Source organism: Lathamus discolor, chromosome 4 (assembly GCF_037157495.1).
Source record: "Lathamus discolor isolate bLatDis1 chromosome 4, bLatDis1.hap1, whole genome shotgun sequence".
NCBI classification, from domain to species: Eukaryota; Metazoa; Chordata; class Aves; order Psittaciformes; family Psittacidae; genus Lathamus; species Lathamus discolor.
Window position 1 is genome coordinate 11,963,566 of NC_088887.1, and position 21,964 is coordinate 11,985,529.

General features: G+C 37.1%; 1 protein-coding gene across 1 annotated transcript; it reads left to right on the top strand.

The window, feature by feature from the left end:
• The first annotated feature begins 2,085 nt into the window (after nt 1–2,085).
• Nucleotides 2,086–21,320, top strand: LOC136012561 (lipase member H-like). The gene is made up of 10 exons (XM_065675655.1): nt 2,086–2,278; nt 5,871–6,247; nt 7,794–7,902; nt 10,653–10,754; nt 12,204–12,293; nt 13,379–13,546; nt 15,058–15,150; nt 16,366–16,477; nt 16,841–17,014; nt 21,006–21,320. The coding sequence occupies exons 1-10, from the start codon at nt 2,161–2,163 to the stop codon at nt 21,091–21,093; spliced, it is 1,431 nt and encodes a 476-aa protein (XP_065531727.1). The 5' UTR covers nt 2,086–2,160; the 3' UTR covers nt 21,094–21,320.
• The last annotated feature ends 644 nt before the right edge of the window (nt 21,321–21,964 follow it).

The following is a 21,964-nucleotide window of genomic DNA, read 5'->3' on the forward strand; positions in this document are numbered from 1 at the left end:
TTCAGTTGTTTAATGTGTCTTTTTTCTACTTGAATATGTGGCCAGCCTTGATACTACAGAAGTGTATCCTTATGGGAAAAGCTGTGGCCATAGCAATATGCACCCAAGTGGAATGGGCAGTTGCTGAACTTTGAGTGTCTCACATCTGTTTGTGACAGTGCACCTGCAACTCAGAGTCACCTTGAAGGATTTACCTGACAGTGGTATGTCAGTAGAAACTACAGTGTAAATGGTAACAGTAGTTTACTAACTGTAAGTTTCCAACTGGCGTAAGTGCCACTGTAAGTCCCCTTGCCATACAACAGGCACTAGTTCAAGATCCTGACTGACACTGCAAAAAAACTTTCTGGGTGTTGATTTAGTAAGGGAGTCCTTTCCTGACACTGATTTCAGAGGGTTTTAAAACTGTTTCAAGGGTCATATGAGTGGCACTGTACATTACAAATATGTGAAGCTGGGCTTACTGGTTTTCAGTTCAAGAGGGAGCTTAACATTTCCTTCCTTTTCCCAATTAATGTGTGAATGAGCAAGCATTAACAATTTATTCACAACTAGTGGCATTATGTATATATGAAGGTACATATGTCAGATTTTCTTCTAAGATCAGGTGATCTTAGTCTTGGATAAGTATGGTAGGTGTTTTACTGGGGCTATTAACAGTTTGATTTTACTGGTGTTGAGTTCTCCATGCTTTAACTTGTATGTGAATGAGTACTGCACACTGGGTGCATGCTGAGGCTGCCTTACTGGTGGTTGCTTGAGTGCACTTAGTTTTTCTTGTAACAATTATCTGTATTGAAAGGTTGGAAGGAGAGAGTTGAATTGACTATACCATTACTTATTCTATGTAACAAAGGCTGTGCTTTTATAGCAGTTGGACGAAGTGTCAAAAGATTTGAGATGAAGAGGGAATGCAAAGGAGTAACAAGAGCTGCCTTAGTGAACTTTAGTCAGAATAGGGTGACAAATTTGAAAAATGGAAGCGAAAACATAATAAAAGCTCACCGATTAAGTAAGCTGAGTTGATTTTCATGTGAGTAGATGTACTGCATCTTCTTCTTGTAGCTGCACTGAAAGTGGAGAAGCCTTTGAAGAGACTGCCCATCTGCTGCAGAAGCTTGTGTAGCACAGCTTTGTTGACCTGCTCAGAATCATAAAGCCAGCTGAAGAGACCAACCACTTAAAAGTAATGAAACACACAACACCAACTGTTGTGGTAGGAAAAGAGGGAGACCTAGACCTTATGCTTAGAAGCACTGGGAAGGATAGACTACAAAAAACATTTCTGGCATGTGTCTGCTTCACATTTGAGTGGTTATGGTATGTTTTTCTTACTCCTGCAGTGGAAATAATTGGGGGCCAGATACAGACAAACTGGGGATCCAGACTTCTCACTTGAATAATGCAGAGTTTATCTGCCTCTTTGCTTCATTATGAACTCCAAGAAACTGAAGTTTTTCCTCTTGTATTTACCCATTGAGCTGGTTTGTAAATAAATGAGTTTCACAAAAATCAATGTTTCTTCATCAATTTTGTAGTTGGGAACACAGAGGGAATGAATGGAGTGACATACCCGAAACAACCAGCAAGTCAGGGGTTGAGTGAGGTTTGTGGGACTCTAAGCTACATCTCTCTCCCATATAAGGATGCCACAGACCTCTGGATTTAGCCTAGAGAATGACACCTTGGAAAAAGCTCGGAAGATAACTTTGTGCAAGAATAATCCATAGAGATACACTTCTCAGAATTATTTTCACGTTCTTACAGAAAAATCCTTCTGTCACCAGAATGACTTTTTGTTTCGAGTTTCTTTTGCCCATCTCAGTGCCTCTAATTGCAATTGGGTGACGCTTAAAAGAAGACACACGGTGGGTCTCTAGGGTGATGTACCTCTAGTTATTCTGCTTCCTGAATTCCAATGTGTCACAGTGTTATCAGTAGTACATAACATAATTGCTTACGTGTATATCTACTGATAGGCAGAGAGGGAAACAGATTAAAAACCAGTTCCAACCCTTAAAGAGCAGAAACCACCCTATTTACTGGAGTCTTTCAATAGGAGGAGTCATGAATTGCAGAAGCTTGTATACAGCTTTGCTTTCTCCTTCCTACTCTGCATGTCACTTACTTCATTAGTGGCATTCAGGTTAGAAATCTAGCATGCTGAAAGGAAACATGCAATTTGTCACTTGTCTGTGGATTTTACCTATCACTTTTTTCCGTTTCCACGTGCTGAAATTGTGTTTCTTCATCTATTTGATATCCTGGGTGAAATCAGGTAAGAACCATTAGATTATTCTTTGTGATGTATTTTTTGCTTTTATTAAAGCATTAAAAAAAAGGAGTATTCCTTCATTTCAGTTGGCCAACATATTTATACCTTGTGAATTATGTCTCATGGAGCAGTCAATTAGTAAAGAGAATTTGATTACTTTGAAACTGAGATGTAGGTTTTCATTTTAAAATAAATAGAACGAAGCCTGATACTTTATCTCTGGCTGTACTTTGCACTCAGACACACTCAGGTATGTGCACTTTGTACAAAGTAAAGAGGTAATTGTGAAATAGTTCTAACATAGTAGCATAATCATATTGTTTACTGCTGATTTGATAGGTTGACAGGTATTCAAGCTATGTCTTATGCTTTAAACAGTAAAATTTAGTTACAAGGAAGTCAGTGTGCACTTAAGATTTTTCCCCTTTCAACCACTGAAGATACTTAAACATACACAGGAAAGTTAAAATTGCATATAAATTGAGTTAAACTGAACATGTGACAGCCCGATGCCTGTCTATATGTTCTGATTGTACAGAAAAGTGTATGTGAGTACTCCCACAAGTGTGCACAAAGGGCAGTTGGGATATTCCTTCCAGTAATCAATCAGAAATAGGAGTCTGAAAAACCTCCCCTTAATGAATCCTTACCAAACTATGCAGAGTATTAAATCTAGAAATCTATTTACAGTACTTACCTAATTCCACAGTAATGACATCATCTTTTCTTTGTCTATTTACTTTCACAGAATAACTGCTGTCATTTCACAGTCATAAGTAAATGAGTTGCTTCCCTTTGATGTTTGCCAGCTAGTAAATAGGTTTCGTCAGTTAAATTATTTCCTTGTAATAGATCTCTCAGTTCCATGGACAAAACTGTTTTGTGTCACTGTCATTGCACTGTCATTGCATTCTTATTTCTACCAATCAAATGATAAGAATTCAAAACATCTAAATGGATATGTTCAACATTATCTTAGCATGACTCTTTTATATGTTAGATATGTAGGACTGAATTGTGTGGATCAGTGATTAAACTTGCATTTAAGAAGAATATTAGGCAAAAATGAGTTTCATGTTGTAGCTTTGAATCTGAATAGCGAAAATGTAATCATAGAATCATAGAATAGTTAGGGTTAGAAGGGATCTTAAGATCATCTGTCAAGTAGCTGGTTTTTATTTCAGCTATGTATACAACATTTGTGTAATAGAACTTGTATTCTGGTTCTATCATTGTATATCATTATACAAAAACTAGAAATTAAATGTGATACATTCTATTAATACCTCAGTATCATGTCATATGTATGATATTTTGCCAGGTTCTTTATTATTTTTGTTAAACTCAAGGCAATTGCAGCTGATCAGCTTTCAGTTTCAGAACTTCTGCTTGGATTTAAACTGAAAGAGGATAGATTGAGATGAGCTCTTAGGCAGAAGTTCTTCACTGTGAGGGTGCTGAGGCCCTGGCACAGGGTGCCCAGAGAAGCTGTGGCTGCCCCATCCCTGGCAGTGTTCAAGGCCAGGTTGGACGGGACTTGGAGCAACCTGCTCTAGTGGAAGGTGTCCCTGCCCATGGCAGGGGATTGGAACTGGATGAGCTTTAAGGTCCTTTCCAGCCCAAACCATTCTGTGATTCTATGATAAGTCTAATCAATGAAATGAGTTTCCTTCTTGTATCACTAGTCAGTTAATAACCTTCACAGTAGTGTCAGTCAAAGTTACTTAAATTATTCAGTGTCTAAATGAAGAGAACAGTGATATTTATATTGAAATATTATTAAGTCTAACTTTTCTCACATGTAATAATTTTAGCTATTGTGATGAAAATAAGGCATGAAACTTTTGTCCGGTTGATTTGAGACAGGATGTTTCAGGCTTTTTCTAAGACTCTGTAACTTCAGCCCTGTTCCGGCTGCAAATATCCATTATTTTTTGTGATGTCCAGTCCAGAGGTAACCGGTGTAGTCATTTGACATATATGGTTTGGCCATATATGAGGTGATTAGTCTAGTTCCCTGAGTGAATTAGTGTTTCTACTGTCTTTACTGCATGTTAGGTGCTGTAATTCACATTGTTTTGTTTTGTATAGCTTTGATTAGATTTGGTTTATGGTATCAAATGCATTTTTCAGATACTTTGTAACACACACATACACACGCTTGCCTTTCACAGCTTTATCAACTGGTGAGGGCTTGCTGGCTGTCTCAGATGTGCAAATATTGTGGCTTTAGTTCTTCCTGCTTGCTGCTTCCTGGGAAAAGGAGAAGAGCTACATCTGCCTCTCCTTGACCTCAAAAGTTCTGAGGAATTCAGTTTATTTTAAAAATATTTTTTTAAGGAACTGAGTAGGTACTATTTCTACTTTTGCCTTCTAGATGTTGACTTGTTTTACAAAGTTGTTAATGACAGAAGAGCTGAGGAAGGTGCCATCACATATCAGACAAAAGCCTTGTGCAAAGTAACATGGCCAAGAAGTCAAGAGATGGGCCTACATTTCTTTGGACCAGCTGACACCATAGTGAAGGTGAATGGGCCATGCAGAAGAGCTGTGACAGGCTTCAGCGTTGCACCTAGAATCCTGAAATGGCTTATCCACACAATGTGACCTCAGCAGCCAAAGATTACTTTTCAAAAAGTTAACTTTTGACCTTGATACGTACAGTCTTTTTAGGCTTTTTTGAAAAACACCTTCCTCTTGTTGGTCCTGACTGCTCTGTAGCTTAACTTTGTATAGCATAGCTACTTGAGTACAGAAATCATAGAATCATAGAATAGTTAAGGTTGGAAAAGACCTTAACATCATCTAATTCCAACCCCCTGCCACGAGCAAGGACACTAGACTGTGTCACCCAAGGTTCTGTCCAACCTGGCCTTGAACACTGCCGGGGATGGAGCATTTACCATTTCTTTGGGCAACCAGTTCCAGAGCCTCATCACCATCACAATAATGTCAAATACCACATTTTTCTTGGGCCAGAATGTACATTGACCTTACAGGTTCTTGCCATTCAAACTCAGAACAGGATACTATTTTTTCATCTTCTTTCTTTGTTTCTTGGCAATAGTGTCCTTAAAATGATCCAAAATGAGGGAAGGGGTCTGGGTCATCCCTATACTGTCAGGCAATTGTTTCTTACTGCTAGGTCAATGAGGCTAAGGACTGGCAACTTTGCTACCCTGGCCGAAAGAAGGAGAAACAACCACAACAGTTTTCCTGTCCAAACAATGCACACTAGGTGTGAAAAAGTTCTGAGAACCTAAATTTGGTGGTTTTAAGCAAAGGATCTTATCAAAACTGTTCACAAGTTCATATTAATTATAGAGAAAATATTGTTCAGGAACAATTGCAAAGGTTGATTTTATATTAGAAGGGTTCAGAGAAGCATAGTGGTATTTGCAGAGTCAGTAGTTAAACTGCGTGCTGTACAGTGCACATTCTGGCACCATATTCCAAAGGTCTGGAGTGAAGAAAAAGTAAGCTCTTCACTTTTAGTGGAAAAATGTGGAAGAAAAAGTGAAGAGGTGGTATTTCAGGTGCTATTTCAAGTGGTCTAATTCATCAAATGACTGTCCAACATTTTCGTCTTTTTCAGATGACGAGGAAAAATGTCCTGAATTCACAGATCTTAATATAGGCAATGCTCTATCTGGAACAGAACTCCAAGTCCAGTTACTGCTGTACACAAGGGAAAACCCAAATTGTTCTGAGAGGCTCATTGAACACAATGTTGCTGCATCTGAGTACCTTAATACCTCCAAGAAAATTGTCTTTGTTATTCATGGCTTCAGACTAACGGGATCTCCACCAGCATGGCTGGGTGATATAAAGGAGCTTTTACTGTCTTCAGAGGATATTAATCTTATTATAGTAGATTGGAATCGTGGTGCTACAACTGTGAACTATGTATCTGCTGTTGAAAACTGCAGAAAAGTTGCAGAAATACTGAAGAACTATGTTGACCAGATGCTGGTAAGGCAGAGAGTTGCATCTGCTCTGAATAACTTTAAATAGCAGAGTTTGGCTGGGAATGGATATTTAAATATCTCTAAAAAGAAGCCCAGTGAGCAATATCAAATGACATTTCTTTACCAAAGTATTTACTAAGTTTGCATGCTGTTATTACTGCATATCTTAAATTTCAGCTCAGTTCTTATTTCGCTTTCACTGAAGAATGCCTCCAATTGCTTTACTCAAGCTGGAAGTTTTAGGTCTTCTGGAAAGAGCGAATGCACCAGTGAGGAGGTGAAGTGAGAGATGCCCACATAGTATGCAGCATTAAAATTTTACAAAAGCATTGTTGTTTTTTTTTACTATTAAACTACTACAATTAAAGATTTAAATGAAAAGGAAATCACTGACAGATATAAATATTTGTTCTCAAATAGTATAAACTTTGTGATTCTAAAGGGAGTTGCTGAAACAATTGTTGATGCTGGTGGTCTTCACTTGGCTTTGAATTCATTGCTTAGTCAAGTGAACAAAACTCATTTATGTCATTGTTACATTTATCACTTGATTTGTCTTCTGTTCTCACTACTTCTTTTCACAGCCATTCTCAGAAATTTTGAATGCTGTGTAGTAAGATAGCATTCATGAGGAATTTGAGTTAAAAAAAATCAGTTTTGAAAAAGGCTGGGGTGAAAGAAGAGAAAGCCTATCAGAATCTGTCCTCTGGGACTAGGTATATTGATAACAAGCTGTTATACGTAAATTTATTGTTAAAGAATAGAAAAATAAAATAGGACTATAAGAATAGTCTCCAACCCAGGGTGGGTTGAAAAAGTATTTTTAGTAGTTGTGCAAGTTATCAAAGTGGTGGTCGTTGGGTATACTGTGTCCCACAGCTATCACTTGCATACTTGCATGCTGCCTTGAGCCCTTTGTTAATTCATTCTGAGACACATTAATGTACCAAATCCCACATAACGTCCTGTCACTCTGCAGAGATTCCAACAGGTCTGCTGACAGTGTTTCAGAGTTCTTCAGTAGTTTTGGTTTTGTTCTGTTTACTTTACTAAGTACTGCCTGCTTTGTAGAATGGGCATCCTAAGGCATTCCTGCAGGTGTGCATTTCGCACCATTATTCTGCAGTTCTGTGCTATAAGTCTTTGTTGATAGTTTAATCTATTTTATTGGGAGGATAAGGCAGAGGAAGATAGTTTACTATTTTTTTTTCCTAGTTCATAGTTTTGGTTCATCTTTCTCGTATCTGGTAAATGTCTTCCCCTTCCTTTCCCTGCTCCCATACTAACTAGGGTGATATTTTGGAAGAAATGTGACTCAAGCTTCCTTTTTACATGTTTCTAGTCAAATAATTTCATGATTGTTGAACTGTTTAACTAGTACAGAATGGCAAATTGACAAGAACTTTGTAATTTTCATTTGTTTCTAAAGTTAGAGAAATAACTTTGAGTACTGACAGAAAGTGAAAACTAAATCAGTCTAATGATGTCTGCTCACGTAACTTTGTGTGGTTATGGCTTTGTTTGGTGATTGATTTTTTTTTCCCTAATAGATGGATGGAGCTTCTCTTTACTCTATGTATATGATTGGAGTTAGTCTTGGGGCTCATATAGCTGGTTTTGTTGGCCAGAAGTATAATGGCAAGCTTGGCAGGATTACAGGTAAGTCTTTTAATCCTGATATATATTCTAATGTACCTTGTATCGTTGTCATAGCTGCAAATCACATGGATGCTAGCACTGAAATATCAACAAATGAGAATTATTTAGTTATATATGTGAGGAAAAATGTATTCCTGAAACAAGTTCAGAAAATTGAGGAAGTCTGCCTTCAGAACATAAATTGCAGCTGAAATTTTATACCCTGTTTACCTCTAGTCTCTCAAACGAAAATTGAGTGCTACATCCAAATGCCAGTTAAGTTAAATCATATGTCTAGTTGACAGAGCAAGTCAGGTCCCTCTGAAAGGAAATTCAAAAGCTCTTGGTCAGATCACAGGAATCAGGCACAAGGATTTAGTTTCAGTTTGAAGTACCTGAACATAGTGTAGGCTTTAGTACGTTCAGCTATCTTGTATGGGGAGCTTAGATGAGGTATGAAACCTATGAATGGACACTACAAATATTACCTCATACTTGTTGCATGATCAGCATTGCCATGTGCAGGATTGGTGCTGTTGTGGTTTAACTCCAGCCAGCAACCAAACCCCAGCCAGCCACTCACTTATTCCCCCCACAGTGGGAATAGGAAAAAGAACCAGAAGAGAAAAAGTGAGAAAACTCCTGGGTTGAGATAAAAACAGTTTAATAAGTAGAGCAAAAGATGTGTGTGCAAGCGAAGAAAAACAAGGAGCTCATTCACCACTTCCCATGGCAGGCGTGTTCAGCCATCTCCGGGACAGCAGGGCTCCATCATGCATAACATGACTTGAGAAGACAAATGCCATCACTTCAAAAGTCCCTGCGCTTTCACCTTCTTCCCCCAGCTCTATATGTTGAGCATGACACCATACAGTCTGGAACATCCCTTTGGTCAGTTTGGTCAGCTGTCCTGGCCGAGTCCCATCCCAACTCCTTGTGCACCCCCAGGCTACTTGCTAGTGCAGTGAGGAGCAAAAAAGGGCTTGGCCCTGTGCAAGCACTGCTCAGCAGTAACCGAAACATCCCTGTGTTATCAACACTGTTCTCAGCACAATCCAAAACACAGCCCCATATTATCTACTATGGAGAAAATTAACTCTACTCCAGCCAGAACCAGCACAGGTGCGTACAGTGAACACTGGAATACCCTCAATGCGGGTACATCTTTCAGGACTACACAAAGTTTATGTTTAACTTTTAGGTGCTGATTCCTATTGCAGAAGCCATAGTGCTGACTCGAGTGCACTTAAGGCCTCAAATACTTCTTGCAGTGAAAGAGCAGAACTCACTGCAGCTAGTGTGTTGAGAAGGAAACTGACTAAGCTAACTCTCAAAAAAGATGCTAAGGGGAGAAGAGACTGTTGGAGCCTGATAGCGTTTAGGATTTAAGAGAGCAGCTGTTTTCAGGCGGAAAGGAGGAAGTTGCTTCTCCTTGAGGTTTATAGCTCCAAACCCTCTCTTCACAGTACTTAAGTAATTTGTTTCCAAAAATGTAAGAAGAGCCAGAAGCAAGCCTTAACAAAGGGCATTAGAGACTCCACACCTCTTTGTACAGTAATCTGAAAATTAGGGCATTTTCTAAGAGTGTGACAGGCTCCAGCCATATTCCATTGGTTAAGAATACTCAATTATGCTTTACACAATTCCCTAGAGTTTGTTTGCATCACTGGTTGAGACTTGACTACAGTGCTAGGCTAGCAGGTCTGTGTCCTCTCAACTCAGATGCTCACTGGTAAATGGAATTATATGAGATATTTCAACCTCCTTCTTATAATTACAGATGTGGATAAATAAAGGCAAAGATTGAATAGTCTGAATACACAAGGATTATAACCTCTTATGAGGCTGTTTTGATACTTTCTCTTTCAAAGAAGTTGAGCCGGTGCCCCAAACTATTGGAAATGTTGGAAAAATGAGATTTAAAAAAAAAATAAAAGAAAAAGTTATTTTCTTCCTCACTGTTTGGAGGTTTTGAAAGTATGAAACTAATTAGTGGACTAAACCAATTACCTTTGTCACCTGGGGTACTATGAATGCAAATTCCTGGCATTCCGTGATCTTCTGTGGTAGTCTGGGACTTGGTTATCTTGATCTTGAGAGAGAACCTTCCTATATTAGTTGTTAAAGCACATCTGGCAGTTAAATCATAATGTAAATTTAGATAATCTAAGGTCATGCAATGTCCCTGTCCTTTAGTCAGTGAGAATGTAATTAGGAGTCATTGAAGTGTAGAAATATGTTTTGCCTTGACAGTTTCATTTTCCATGTTTGCTGCTTTTTCTTTTCCTCACTTTGTCTATGATTTTGTTGTCAAGAAAATAGGAGCAGAACAAACCTCAGCGAACAATTTCACTTTTCAGCGAAGGACAGAAATTACCATCTTGAAATTTACCAGGCTTCAGGGCTGCACAACAATAACTCCCTGTCTCTAAAATGCATGAGAATCTGCAGTGTTTATACTTCTCAGGATTTGATCCCTAATGCTGCTGGCTTATCTTCACCTGGGAAAGTGGGAGATGAGCACAATGAATTATGGAGAGAGAGAAATTCAAAGAGATGGGTTTATCACTCTTGTAGGAACCCTCCCTTTGCTTAGCAAGTTGAAGAATGGAAACTTGGGAAGAACTGTACTGGGTTTTATTTTTATAATTATCCCAGGAATATGAAGAGTCATTGATGAATAGTGCTTAAATAGAATCGTATACATTGGTCTGTATAGATCTGTAGAACCAGACCCCAGGATTTGTAATGCTAGTGTTATTTTTATTTAGGTCTTGATCCAGCAGGCCCTTTGTTCACTCGAGAACCACCAGAAGGGAGACTGGATCGAACTGATGCACAGTTTGTTGATGTAATCCATTCAGATACTGATGGTAATGACTAATGGTAATAGCTTTCCTATTTGAACTTGAGGAAAGGCAGGAAAGCAAAAGAGAAAGGATATTTTGGTAACATATTTTGTGTTATCATGTAGATTGCTGTGCTGTTGCTTTCTACTAATGTCTATAATTTTAAAATCATACTGTATGTTATTATGCCTATTCATAAAAAGAAATTGAAACTCAGCTTTGCTAGTAACTTAAGCAGTAGTGAGCTGTTTTGTTCGGTTCTCACAAAAGTAGCTAGGTTATTGAGTAAGTGAAGCTTGATGGCTGAACCTGAAAATATTGAAATAACTTTCATGTCCAACAGCTAACTGAAGGCATATGTAGATAACCAGATAGTCATGAGTCTATTTAATATAATGCTAAAGTAGCGATAACGCCAGTCATTTATGTCTTGTTTGTTATAGTATATTCCTTCTGAATACGAAAAGAACAGGCCCGCACACTGAGTAAAGCATGCTTATTGCATTGATTTATGATACTGCCACTTCCAAAATGGTTCAGTATTAACATTCTTTTGCTGTGCTAGTGTGTATGAACATAGCAGTTGTTAGCATGTGATTATAACTGAATTAGTCCTTTCTGAGGCACCCCATCTCAGCTGTATCATGGTAGTACACTACAGATCCAGTGCTTAAAGTTGTAAACCACATTATTGTAAGGTTAAAACAAAGAATATTGTAAATGCTCATCCATGCTATAATCCTGGTTAATGTTTTGCTCAGAATTATAAGTAAACTTTTCACACCTACCACTCTCATCGCAGTATTTGTGTAGTTTCACACCAGTTTCTTTTACAATGTTGAAAATTAAGCTTTTTACTATACACATTTGTATATGAATCTTTAAAAAACCTGGGGTTTTAATGTTCATATTATGTGAATAAAGATAAGTTGTGGTAAAAAGGAAGACAGGTAAGATTGAGCTAAAGCTACTCATGATCTTTTATGGAGCAGATACAGATTTTTCTGCTTTGATATATTGCTTATATTAGTGTAGCTCGGAATCCAATGTTGTATGCAAAAAAATGGAAGATCTTACTGTAACAAAAATTACATTGGGAAAGAATTTTGTTTGCTGGAGAGAACATGAATTTCATCATTATCTTTGTGCAAATAATGTCTGATACAGCACTGAATAGTTGCTTCTGTTTTTTCCTTTTTCTTTCGTGGCAGTAGGAATCTTAACACAAATTTTTATACATTTATGTACAGCATTTCACATGTGTATAATTTTCTTAAACCGGAAAAAAACCCCATTTTTTGGTGGGTTTTGTGATTCTAACTCATAACACAGATTCCATTTAGAGAACAAAAGAGCAGTATAATTGCAAAAATTTCCATTAAAACCTTCACGTTATTTTGTAAGGAATGTAATGATAAATAATTGACTGGATAGTTCTGCTTATGATGTTGATTCCTGATGGTTTTACTTTAGCACTAGGTTTCAAGAAACCTTTAGGAACCATTGATTTCTATCCAAATGGAGGAACGGATCAGCCTGGTTGTCCACAAACAGTATTCAGCGGTAAATATGAATGTGTTCAATTAATGAGAAAAGACTGAGATAGAATCAAAAGAAGTTAAACTGAATTCAATGGACACTGCATGTATTCATTAATATGGGATCTGAGGCCATCGGATCCTTTCTTTTCCACCTCCACTCAGCAAATGAGAAATAACAAATACATTTGACATCTTTTTTTTGTATTTTCCTATGAGCATACATATTTCACTATATCAGCATTATTATCATGATAAAATCATATTATTATATTATAATATATATATACAACTATCATATAGTGATCATTATTATTCTATGTTTATGTATGACTAGTCATGGAGGAAGCTGTTTGTGTCCAAGTGGTTTGGACAGGATCACTTGCATATGACATGGAAGGCAAGGCTTTCAAGTCTTCACTGTGTCTTAGATTCCTCCTCACTGGCAGGGATGAACTAGGGTTTGATGGGTCCTTCAAGCTCTAGGATAAAAACAGTTTTATGATATGATCTTTTGCTGCAGAATTTTGCTTTTTTCAGCCCCCAAAATCTTAAGCAAGGCTGCTTCCCACTGCTGTTTTTTTTACTCTTTTTGCATATGTTTAAGTCTGTCTATGTTTCTATTGCAGCACCACTAATCTGCATAGCGGTGCTACAAATTAGAGCTGCTGCAAAAGCATAGGGCTTCCACTTGTATGTCTGTGAGTTTAGGAAAATTGCTTAAAACTCAGAATCATCTTCATCTGTACAGTCCTCATAATTTGTTCTGTTAGGAGAGGAAGAAATTTATTACCACCCAAAACAGGCAAATTTTAACTCAGACTTATGTTTTCTAGCAAAAAAAAAAAAAAAAAAATAAATCTGTAAATCTGATATGATTTGGGAGACTATTTCTTAAGTATAAAACCTTTAGATTTTTCTCTATAAGTGTAATATTCAAAATAGTCTTCAATTTTCTCTTGTCTCTGTGTGTGGTCAACTAACAAAGAATAAAAGCAGGGCTAGCTAAGAATGACTCAGGTAAATGGTATTACTCTGATAAAACCTTTCATTTCATGAAAATAAAATTATTACATATTCTCTGAGTATTTAATCTTATCTTTCCTGAAGGACTTCAGTATTTTAAGTGTGACCATCAAAGATCCGTCTTTCTCTTCTTATCATCTTTGAAAAGAAGATGCGACATAATAACATATCCTTGTGACTCTTATTTTGATTACAAGAGAGGAAAATGTGTCAATTGTGAAGCTTTCCACCCAATGTCCTGCCCAATACTGGGTGAGTGCTGTGAAATCTGCTCTAGGCTGGGTGAGAGTTTGGGGGAAATACAACCTAGTTCTTTCTGGGGCCACTCCAGAGATCTGTAGTATCGTGTTAAGGGATCCATAGAGACTGATCACATGCAAAGCTGCATACTGTTTAAAGTAGTTTAAAGTTTATGGCTTTGTCTGCTTTATAGCTGTCTCTGCTAGACACAGGTGCTGAGTGTTCCTAATCTTGATCATTATAGTTTCTAGTCTGAAATGGGTTCACAATGTATTTCCTCTCCACAGAGAAACTGCTGCTTCCTAGTTCATCACTTTTACAAGCTTTGACAGTATGTTACCATCCCTAGAGCACATTTATTGAAGAGTAATAATATTTATAGAGTCTTCATGGTTTCTCTCCCTCTTCTTTTGGAATCAAGCTTTTATTTGGAAGGGTTTTTAGCCTTTTGGGATTTTATTGCTTTTAGAGAGGATCTGGGAACAGTTTGTAGAGAGCTACAATAGCGTGAGCATTTCCTAGTTTGCAGGGTTTTCTAAAGAATTAATTTTTAAAGTAAGAAGTCAACTTTAAATACATGCATTTTTTACATCCTTTTATGGGGATGTACACATACACTAGGTAGATCAGGTTGAAGAAAAAGCATAGACAGACAGATCTGTATGCTATTTTATAATAAAACACAACTGTAATGGGACCTTATAGTAGGACAGAAAGATTCCAGGACTACCCTAGCATGGTTATTAGCCATGCCCAATGCACTTACAATGAATGCCCAAGCTACAGAGGGAGAAATATTTGAACACTCAGGTGTCACCTGATTTTTTAGTCCTTCTACTGCAAGCTTTCCTGCTTGCTGCCTTGCAGTGGCAGCTCTGCAGCCAGGAACTAGCCCTCATTGTTCGGTCTAGGTAATGAAATTAAGAGGGAGAGAATAAGATCAGCCATTTTAGAAACAAGGACTGTTATCAAGTCCCAAAGAAAATAAGCATAGAGTTGTATAACCCAACAGTTCTTTCTACATCATATTCATAAGGTAAGGAGCCGTACAGACTACCTAGCATCTTATTAAAGAATAATCACAATTATAGACTAAAGGATTAAAAAGATATTTATTTTAATGATTCAAAAAAGAGAGGAAGAAATTTTACCTAATGTGAAGCTGTTCTCTAGCTGTTCTCTGCAAATACGTGGGGTGCTTTTTGGGGTTTGTTTTCATTACTTATGCTGGAGTTTACAAGCACTATTTTTTTGAGTTCGTACTCTAGACTAAATAGAGTCCAACTGTTACATTATGACAATTTTAGTGATACTACAATATCAGAAGAATGAAATACTTGCATACCAAATCCTATTATACTCAGGGGATTCCTGTATTTTCTAATTCAATTTACTTTGTCAGAGAATATTTAAGAAAATGAAAGACAAATCTGTCACTTTGGGTGAGGTTCTTTTGTGCAATTATGTCTGTATCATAATTTTTCTGAATGTCTGAAATTAAATATTTAAACTTTGGATTTCAGGTTATTATGCTGATAGATGGAAAAAAATGTTAATCCCAAACAGTTCACCAACGAAAGCTTATTTTGATACCACGGACCAAGACCCGTTCTGCAGTGAGTGACTGAATACATGCATAATGAGCTCTTTATGAAATGGCTGTTATTTGTTAGCTGATCTGCAGTGAAAGCATGTTAAGAGTAGAAAGTTATTGTTAGCTGGTGTGTAAAATGGTGTAATAAACCATGAGCTAAGTGTCAGTTTGCAGACTGGAGGAAGAAGAATGATTGTGGCAGAAGAGTAAGTAATAATGAAAACATTAAAGCAATGGGATGGACTGCCAAGAGGAAGAAGGAAGCCAGAAAATGAGAATCAAGTGACAGGGAAAAAGCTGGGCTGAGAGAACCTGCTTAGACTGGATCATTGATGCCATTTTCAGAGGGCAAAAAATGGGAGATTGCCCTGGGTGGGGGACAACAAAGGGACACCTCTATGTTCCATCCCAGAAGGAGAGCACCACATAGTCAACTAAAGCTAGTCCAACTTTTAAAAGTCCATTTCTTCCTCGAAGTAAAACAGTGGAGGGAAAACTTAGCTTCGGGGTTATACTCTATGCGAATGAATTTTCACAGCATGGGCTTTAGCTGCATCAGTTTAGGTATCTAAATATCCATGTAGATGTCCAGTTTAGACTTTCATTCAATTTCTTTTATTAGCAGAAGCTGCATCAGTTTAGGTATCTAAATATCCATGTAGATGTCCAGTGTAGATTTTCATTCAGTTTCTTTTATTAGCAGACTCTACTATCACAGGCAAATGTTAGCACACTTTTCTAATTAGCTATGTTTAAGGTTCTTTGATTTGGGGTATGGAGATAGGCTTATGGAGAATCCAAGTGAAAGTAAATTTTCCCATTAGCTTTTTCCATTGTCTTGGCAAATTTTGTGACCAGGGTCTGAATATCTCTTTTTATAGTGATGATCATGCTTACATCACTGTTTCTTCCAAAGGGCCAAGGAGAGGCTAACAAAGATGTGATGGATTTTATATAAATCAACTCCTATTCCCAGTGCTCATTCAGCTCAACCCAAACCTGCTACCACTGTTTTTCCCTGCTCCTGTCTGCTTGGACTTTGCCCCTACATACTCTCAAGGCTACACAGGCCTATAGGTCTGTCTCCTTATTAATACTTCTGGCAGAAAAATATGCTTTGAAGTAAAGAGTCACTATTCCTATCATCAACTAATGTATACTTTTAACAGGGTGATAATAACAACTGTATCCTGTTAAGGTCATGCCTTGAATAGAAATTTCCTATTTCTTTTTACAGTGTATAACTACTTACTGGATATTACTACCTGGAATAAAAACATTAGGAGAGGTTTCATTAAAGTTAAATTGACTGACTATGCTGGAAACACAGTAGAATCAGAGATGAATAGGTACGTTGTGCTTTGTCTCTGAATTTTTTTAATCACTTTATAGGACTAATTTTCTAAGTTTCCTAAACCTTTAACTTGTTAAGAAGTAAGTCAAAAAGTAACATGAGATTGTTAAGACTTTTCCACAGCTCCTTTCTGGATGTAGCTTACTGTCAGAGGCAATGGTCCTCACACTGAAATGGTCCATTTATGAATTACCACAGGTCTTTGCATGGTGCTGGTTTGAATCCAGTTCTAGGTGTCCTTGTTCTGAATGCTCAGAGTTGATACATCTCACAAGATTTTTGAACTTAATAAATTCTTAGTAACAATGAATATTATTCATCTAACACACCCCTGACTCAAAATATCATTTTTCTTTAGTGAAGCTTCAACATTTCAGCAATATCAAAGAGTCAAAATACTAACTGGATTTTACCAAGACCTTGACAAAATATCAAAAATGTCCTTGACCTTTTCTACAAAGACTGTAATAGGACCAAAACACAAGCTGAGGGTTCTCCAGATGAGGCTAAAGTCTCTCAATAATCCAGAAAGGTAAGTGTTTGCCATGTATCCAAATTGTGCATCAACTAAAGTGCTCAGGATGTTTCCTCAGAAATGTGTATTTACCTTTATCGACTTTTTTAATCATGTATTCCTAGATGCATGAATATCCTTCTCATCCTACTAGGATCAAATTTATCATGTGGAAGAGCTGCTCATTAGCATTTAGTGCACAGCGCCCTTGTACATGTAGACGTCACGCATGCTGCTTGTTACAGGAGGCTGCTGCTGTTGTCTGGTTGCAATGTGTTTAAAAGGACCACTTGCATAGACCAGTCTGACTTATACCTGAACGGTTAAGATCTCTTCCAGAAGATAAATTTTATTAAGAACTTTTTTTACCTTAGTTGTGTCGGTACACAGCTTTTCACACATAAAATAGAGCACTTCAGCTACCTGTGTTACTGGAATAGGTTTTTGGCCTTGTTGCTGAAGATAAACACCTTTGAAGACCAGAACGTGTGCTTGCCTACACCAAAACTCAAATAATCTGCGTTTTTTTATAATTGTTTCATTAATAAGCTTTTATTAATTATATCTGGTTTTAAATATTTCAGCAGTATTGCCATATGTTGGCACTGGAATGGGTTGCCCAGGGAAGTTGTGAATGCTCCATCCCTGGCGGTGTTCAAGGCCAGGTTGGACAGAGCCTTGAGTGACATGGTTTAGTGTGAGGTGTCCCTGCCCGTGGCAGGGGGGTTGGAACTGGATGATCTTAAGGTCCTTTTCAACCCTAACTATTCTATGGTCCTATGCTCATTATTTTAAATCTTCAGAGGTATTTGTACTATAGCACTACCAATTACATTTAATGTTTGCATCTTGTGAAAATAATGTATTAGATGGAATAGGTAGGAAATATCCAGGAGTAGAAAGAGTATGTTATATTAGAATCTTTACATCTATTTGCTTCATATGAATGGCAGATTCAACAAAGTCAGAATTTAAAATAAAGCCCAGTAGTGATAAGTAGTGGTACTTGTCAAATAAGTAATGAGTGGGAATCATATTACAATATGAGTAAGTTTAAAGCCAGTATATTTCGTTAACTTGAGAAATAACATTTATGGCTTTCTGATTTGGTATATGATAATAGTTTAGTAGGAATTGGGTATGATCCTTTGTAAACATTATGAAACCTTGTTAAATTAATCTACTGTTTTGTATTTACTAAAAAAGGGGGGAAGATAGGTGGGACAGACTTAGGAAGAAACAGAACACTAGGTAATCAAAATAGTACCCCAGAATGAATACTCATTAAGATATGGAAGACCATAAGTCTCAAGATATCCGGTGAAGTGACATGATTTTATTGAAAAACAGGTGGTGATGAGATATAGTAAAAGCTCTAAATCATATTGCAATTTTTTTTTCTCAACCTGATGGTGGTAAATCAGAAGATACATTTCATGCAACCCTATCAACATTCAGGACTTTTTCAGTTAATGACCGGGCAAATATGGAAGATCTTCAGTCAGCAGCCTTTATGGTTTTGAGTTTCCATTCCTGTTACTCTGACTCTTGTTAGTTTTAAAGTAAGATGCACTTGATTTGCTTTAAAGTAGGAACCATTAAAATCCTTCATACGGAGCCTGAACAGATGGCAGTCATATAAGCACATTAGATACTTTTAGATGGCAATGGAAAATAGTGTTTTGAATCAGCTTGTGAAGGTAATTTAAATGCAGATGCTACAACATTATTGGTTCACGTAATTACATAATTGCTCATTGTAATTATAACTACTTATATTTACCTTATTCAGTTACATGTAATTACAACAATTACTTGAATACAAGATAATCACCTAGAAGCTGCATTAAAAATATTTAAATTATCCCCATAATAAAGTAGTAGGTAAATCCAGGGGATAAAAGACTATAGATAAAATACAATAAAAAAGAGTAAAGATAAAATACAGGGATAAAAGACTATAGAAATCTCAGGCTCCCCAGATCTGGGTTAATAGTGGACAGTGGGAGTTTGAGGAATATTACCAACCAATTGTCTACTGGGTTGGTCCATTACTCAAACAGATGGTATGTGAATGTGAGAATGCTAAAAAGTACATATAATTTTCAGATTATTCTTCTGGTCTCTGACATAAATCCTTCCTGCTCACTCATAAAGCCAGGAAGTTTTCCTAACTTCTACATGCTCAGCTGTCAGTTGTCCCAAAAAGCATTTGAACCTGTCAGTCACTTAACACTCAATTGATGGAGAAAGTGAAGGTCTTAGAGATACTTTGCCCAGCTACTTTTGGGTTTCTTTAATGAAAACAAGAGCAAGAGTAATAATAAAAACCTTACTAATACCTTTACTGAACAAATGAGTGTGGCATGCCCTTGCTTTTTAGTAGACGGCAGGTAAACCGCATGGGCTAAGGGACTATAAAAGCCTCACATAACAAAAACTCTTGTTTCGCTCTCTGTCAGTGAACTGGAGAACTTGCTCCTCACTCAGGACTACTCTCCCATAAGGCATTCCTGGTACTCAGTAATCACAAGCTTAGATGGATTGCACTTCAAATAAGACAGAATATGTTAAAAAACATATGGTTTTATTTCTAGTATTCATCATTATGGCTTGTCTAAGTACTGTGTCCCCTGTGGTTAGATGAAGCCCTTCCTAGGTGATGACTGCTGTTGGAGAGCTGGCTACGTTAACACATTGTGCAGCTGCGTTGCAAGCACTCTTGCAAATACGCTAAAATACAGCATCATATTGTTATGCGAAATGTTGAAAGTCAACTCAGGAAATGGATGCATATAATAATCTTACATTGTTATAGCTGGAAATTTGCCCTGTGAGTTCTTTCATACTCTTTTACAAGGACTATTAAAATGCTAGCAGTTTCTGTGCTTTTTATGTCTTTTTTTCTCCCTGTACAACCATTGAATTAAAATCAAAACAAATTGTGGATGAAGGACTGGATGAAATTCTATGCTTTTCATTATACAGAATACCAGAATTTGTCTTGATCCTTTTAGTCGTAAAATCTAGCCTTAGCTTTGTAGGGACCTTACAAAGTTTCAAATTCATATATAGAAATCTGACAGTCCTTTCACATACTGACAGGTAGAGACTTGTCGAAAATCTCGCACTAATGGGCAACAACAGAAAGGTTTGGCAGGATGCTCTTTCTCAGGCTTTGTCCTTTAGCTGTTTCACTGTACACTACATCCCAGTCTGAGGCGAATTATGTTCTATAACCTTATTGCATGTTCAGAGCAGTATAGACGATAATTCTAAATAAAATAAGTATCATAGCTAGTACAGTTAGATGTGCCATCAGAGGGTACGCTAGTCATTAGCCTGGTCAAACCAGCTCTCACCATCTATAGTAGCACATGAAGGGCAGAGCTGTGACCTGCTTCTGCCCTAAAAGGCAGAGCATCTATGTTGACCTTGAAAAGTAATATTCTGTGTGTACGTCTCCCTCTGTATGTGCTCATGCAGTATTATGCAGTTCTGAGTTTTCTAGGTGTTTAGATGGCAAACTATTCTCTTGCATGAAACTTTCTTACACTTGCTGGCATTGCAATTGAATGAGTTATATGATGTGGTGTTCTACTTTCCACTGTAGAATGAAAGCAGAGAAGCTTCAATACCTAGGAAACTCAAAATAAATTATTCAGGTCCAGTGTTAACAAGAATTGGGCTGTTCTTGGACCATTGTTCTGAAGAATTAATTTGAATGGCAGCTAATAGCTTTAATGGTGAAATATTTCATCTTCATGTTTCTTACTCATGCCACTTTGCACCATCCAGCTAATTTCCTGGTTGTTGTTCAGTGTGGCAAAACTACTTTAGAGATACGTAAAATAGTGTGTAAACGTAAACAAGAAGATATTTCTTCTTGTCCTGAGTATCGTCTCTGAGAGCTGGTAAATACTGGAGATTCAATATTTCAAATACTGAAATATTTTTATGTTAGTGTTGACTTCTGTTGTGTTCAGTTTTTTCTTTCTACTTTTTGTAGGCTGCAGCTGTGCAGATATGATTTTGTACTGATGGAGAACACTGAACTGACCTTCAAGCCTATCCCTTGCCTAGAGAAGGCTACATGAAGAGACCTTCTATTAACTTAATTTCTCTTGCAGCAATGACATTTTGATTCTTCCTCAGGATAAGGACTGCAATGAGAAAGGAAATGAGACAAGCTAGATTTATTTTCAGGATCTACCTGGTAATATGCATTACTTGCTTTGAGTGCCTAAGGGTGAAATGAATTTAAAAGTTCAGGTATCTATGTATTTGAGAAATTTGAATAAAGTAAAGGTATTGTGGTGGAGAATGTGCAGTGGTCTATTTATTACTATTTGTTAGCAGTGAAGCTAACATATCCATGATCCTGAGACATTATTTGTCAATTCATACATATATTTAATTATTTATTATTTTTAATGGCTTTTATATGGAAACATAATTATCTGTCTACAAGTGAATTTAATATACTGTACATGTGATCTACAGATCTAATACACAACAGTTTTCTTGTGCTGTGCTGGTTGGATAAATGAATTCACAATTTCTTATTATATAATGTCCATCTCAGAACTGCAACAATAAGATTTGTGAGCACATACGTAATTTTTCTATTTAAATCAATTACATGAGATTTATGCTTATCGTAGATGAGTATCATTGCAACCATTCAGATTTTTTTGTATCAAAGCTATGGACAGGGCAGCAATGTTCCAGATATGAAGTAATTCTAAAAGTCTATTCTGAAAGGATGATCTTAAAGATTAAATAAATGTATTTTCATGCAATTTCCATGTGGGCCTTCTGAAGTCATAGCTGCTGCTCAGGTTGAGATTGATGACAGCTTTCACCTATTGGCATGTGAACAAGAATAAGGCCTACATAAAGATATCCTCCTCCAGTTAAAAAAAACCAAAAGGCTTTCCAATGCCATATTGCTTTTCCTGATGTTGC

Coding starts and splice junctions, on each gene's coding strand:
- LOC136012561 (XM_065675655.1), top strand. CDS start 2,161: ATGCTGAAAGGAAACATGCAATTTGTCACTTGTCTGTGGATTTTACCT. Junction 7,903..10,652: donor CAAGCTTGGCAGGATTACAG/GTAAGTCTTTTA, acceptor ATTTTTATTTAG/GTCTTGATCCAGCAGGCCCT. Junction 12,294..13,378: donor TCCACAAACAGTATTCAGCG/GTAAATATGAAT, acceptor TCTTTCCTGAAG/GACTTCAGTATTTTAAGTGT.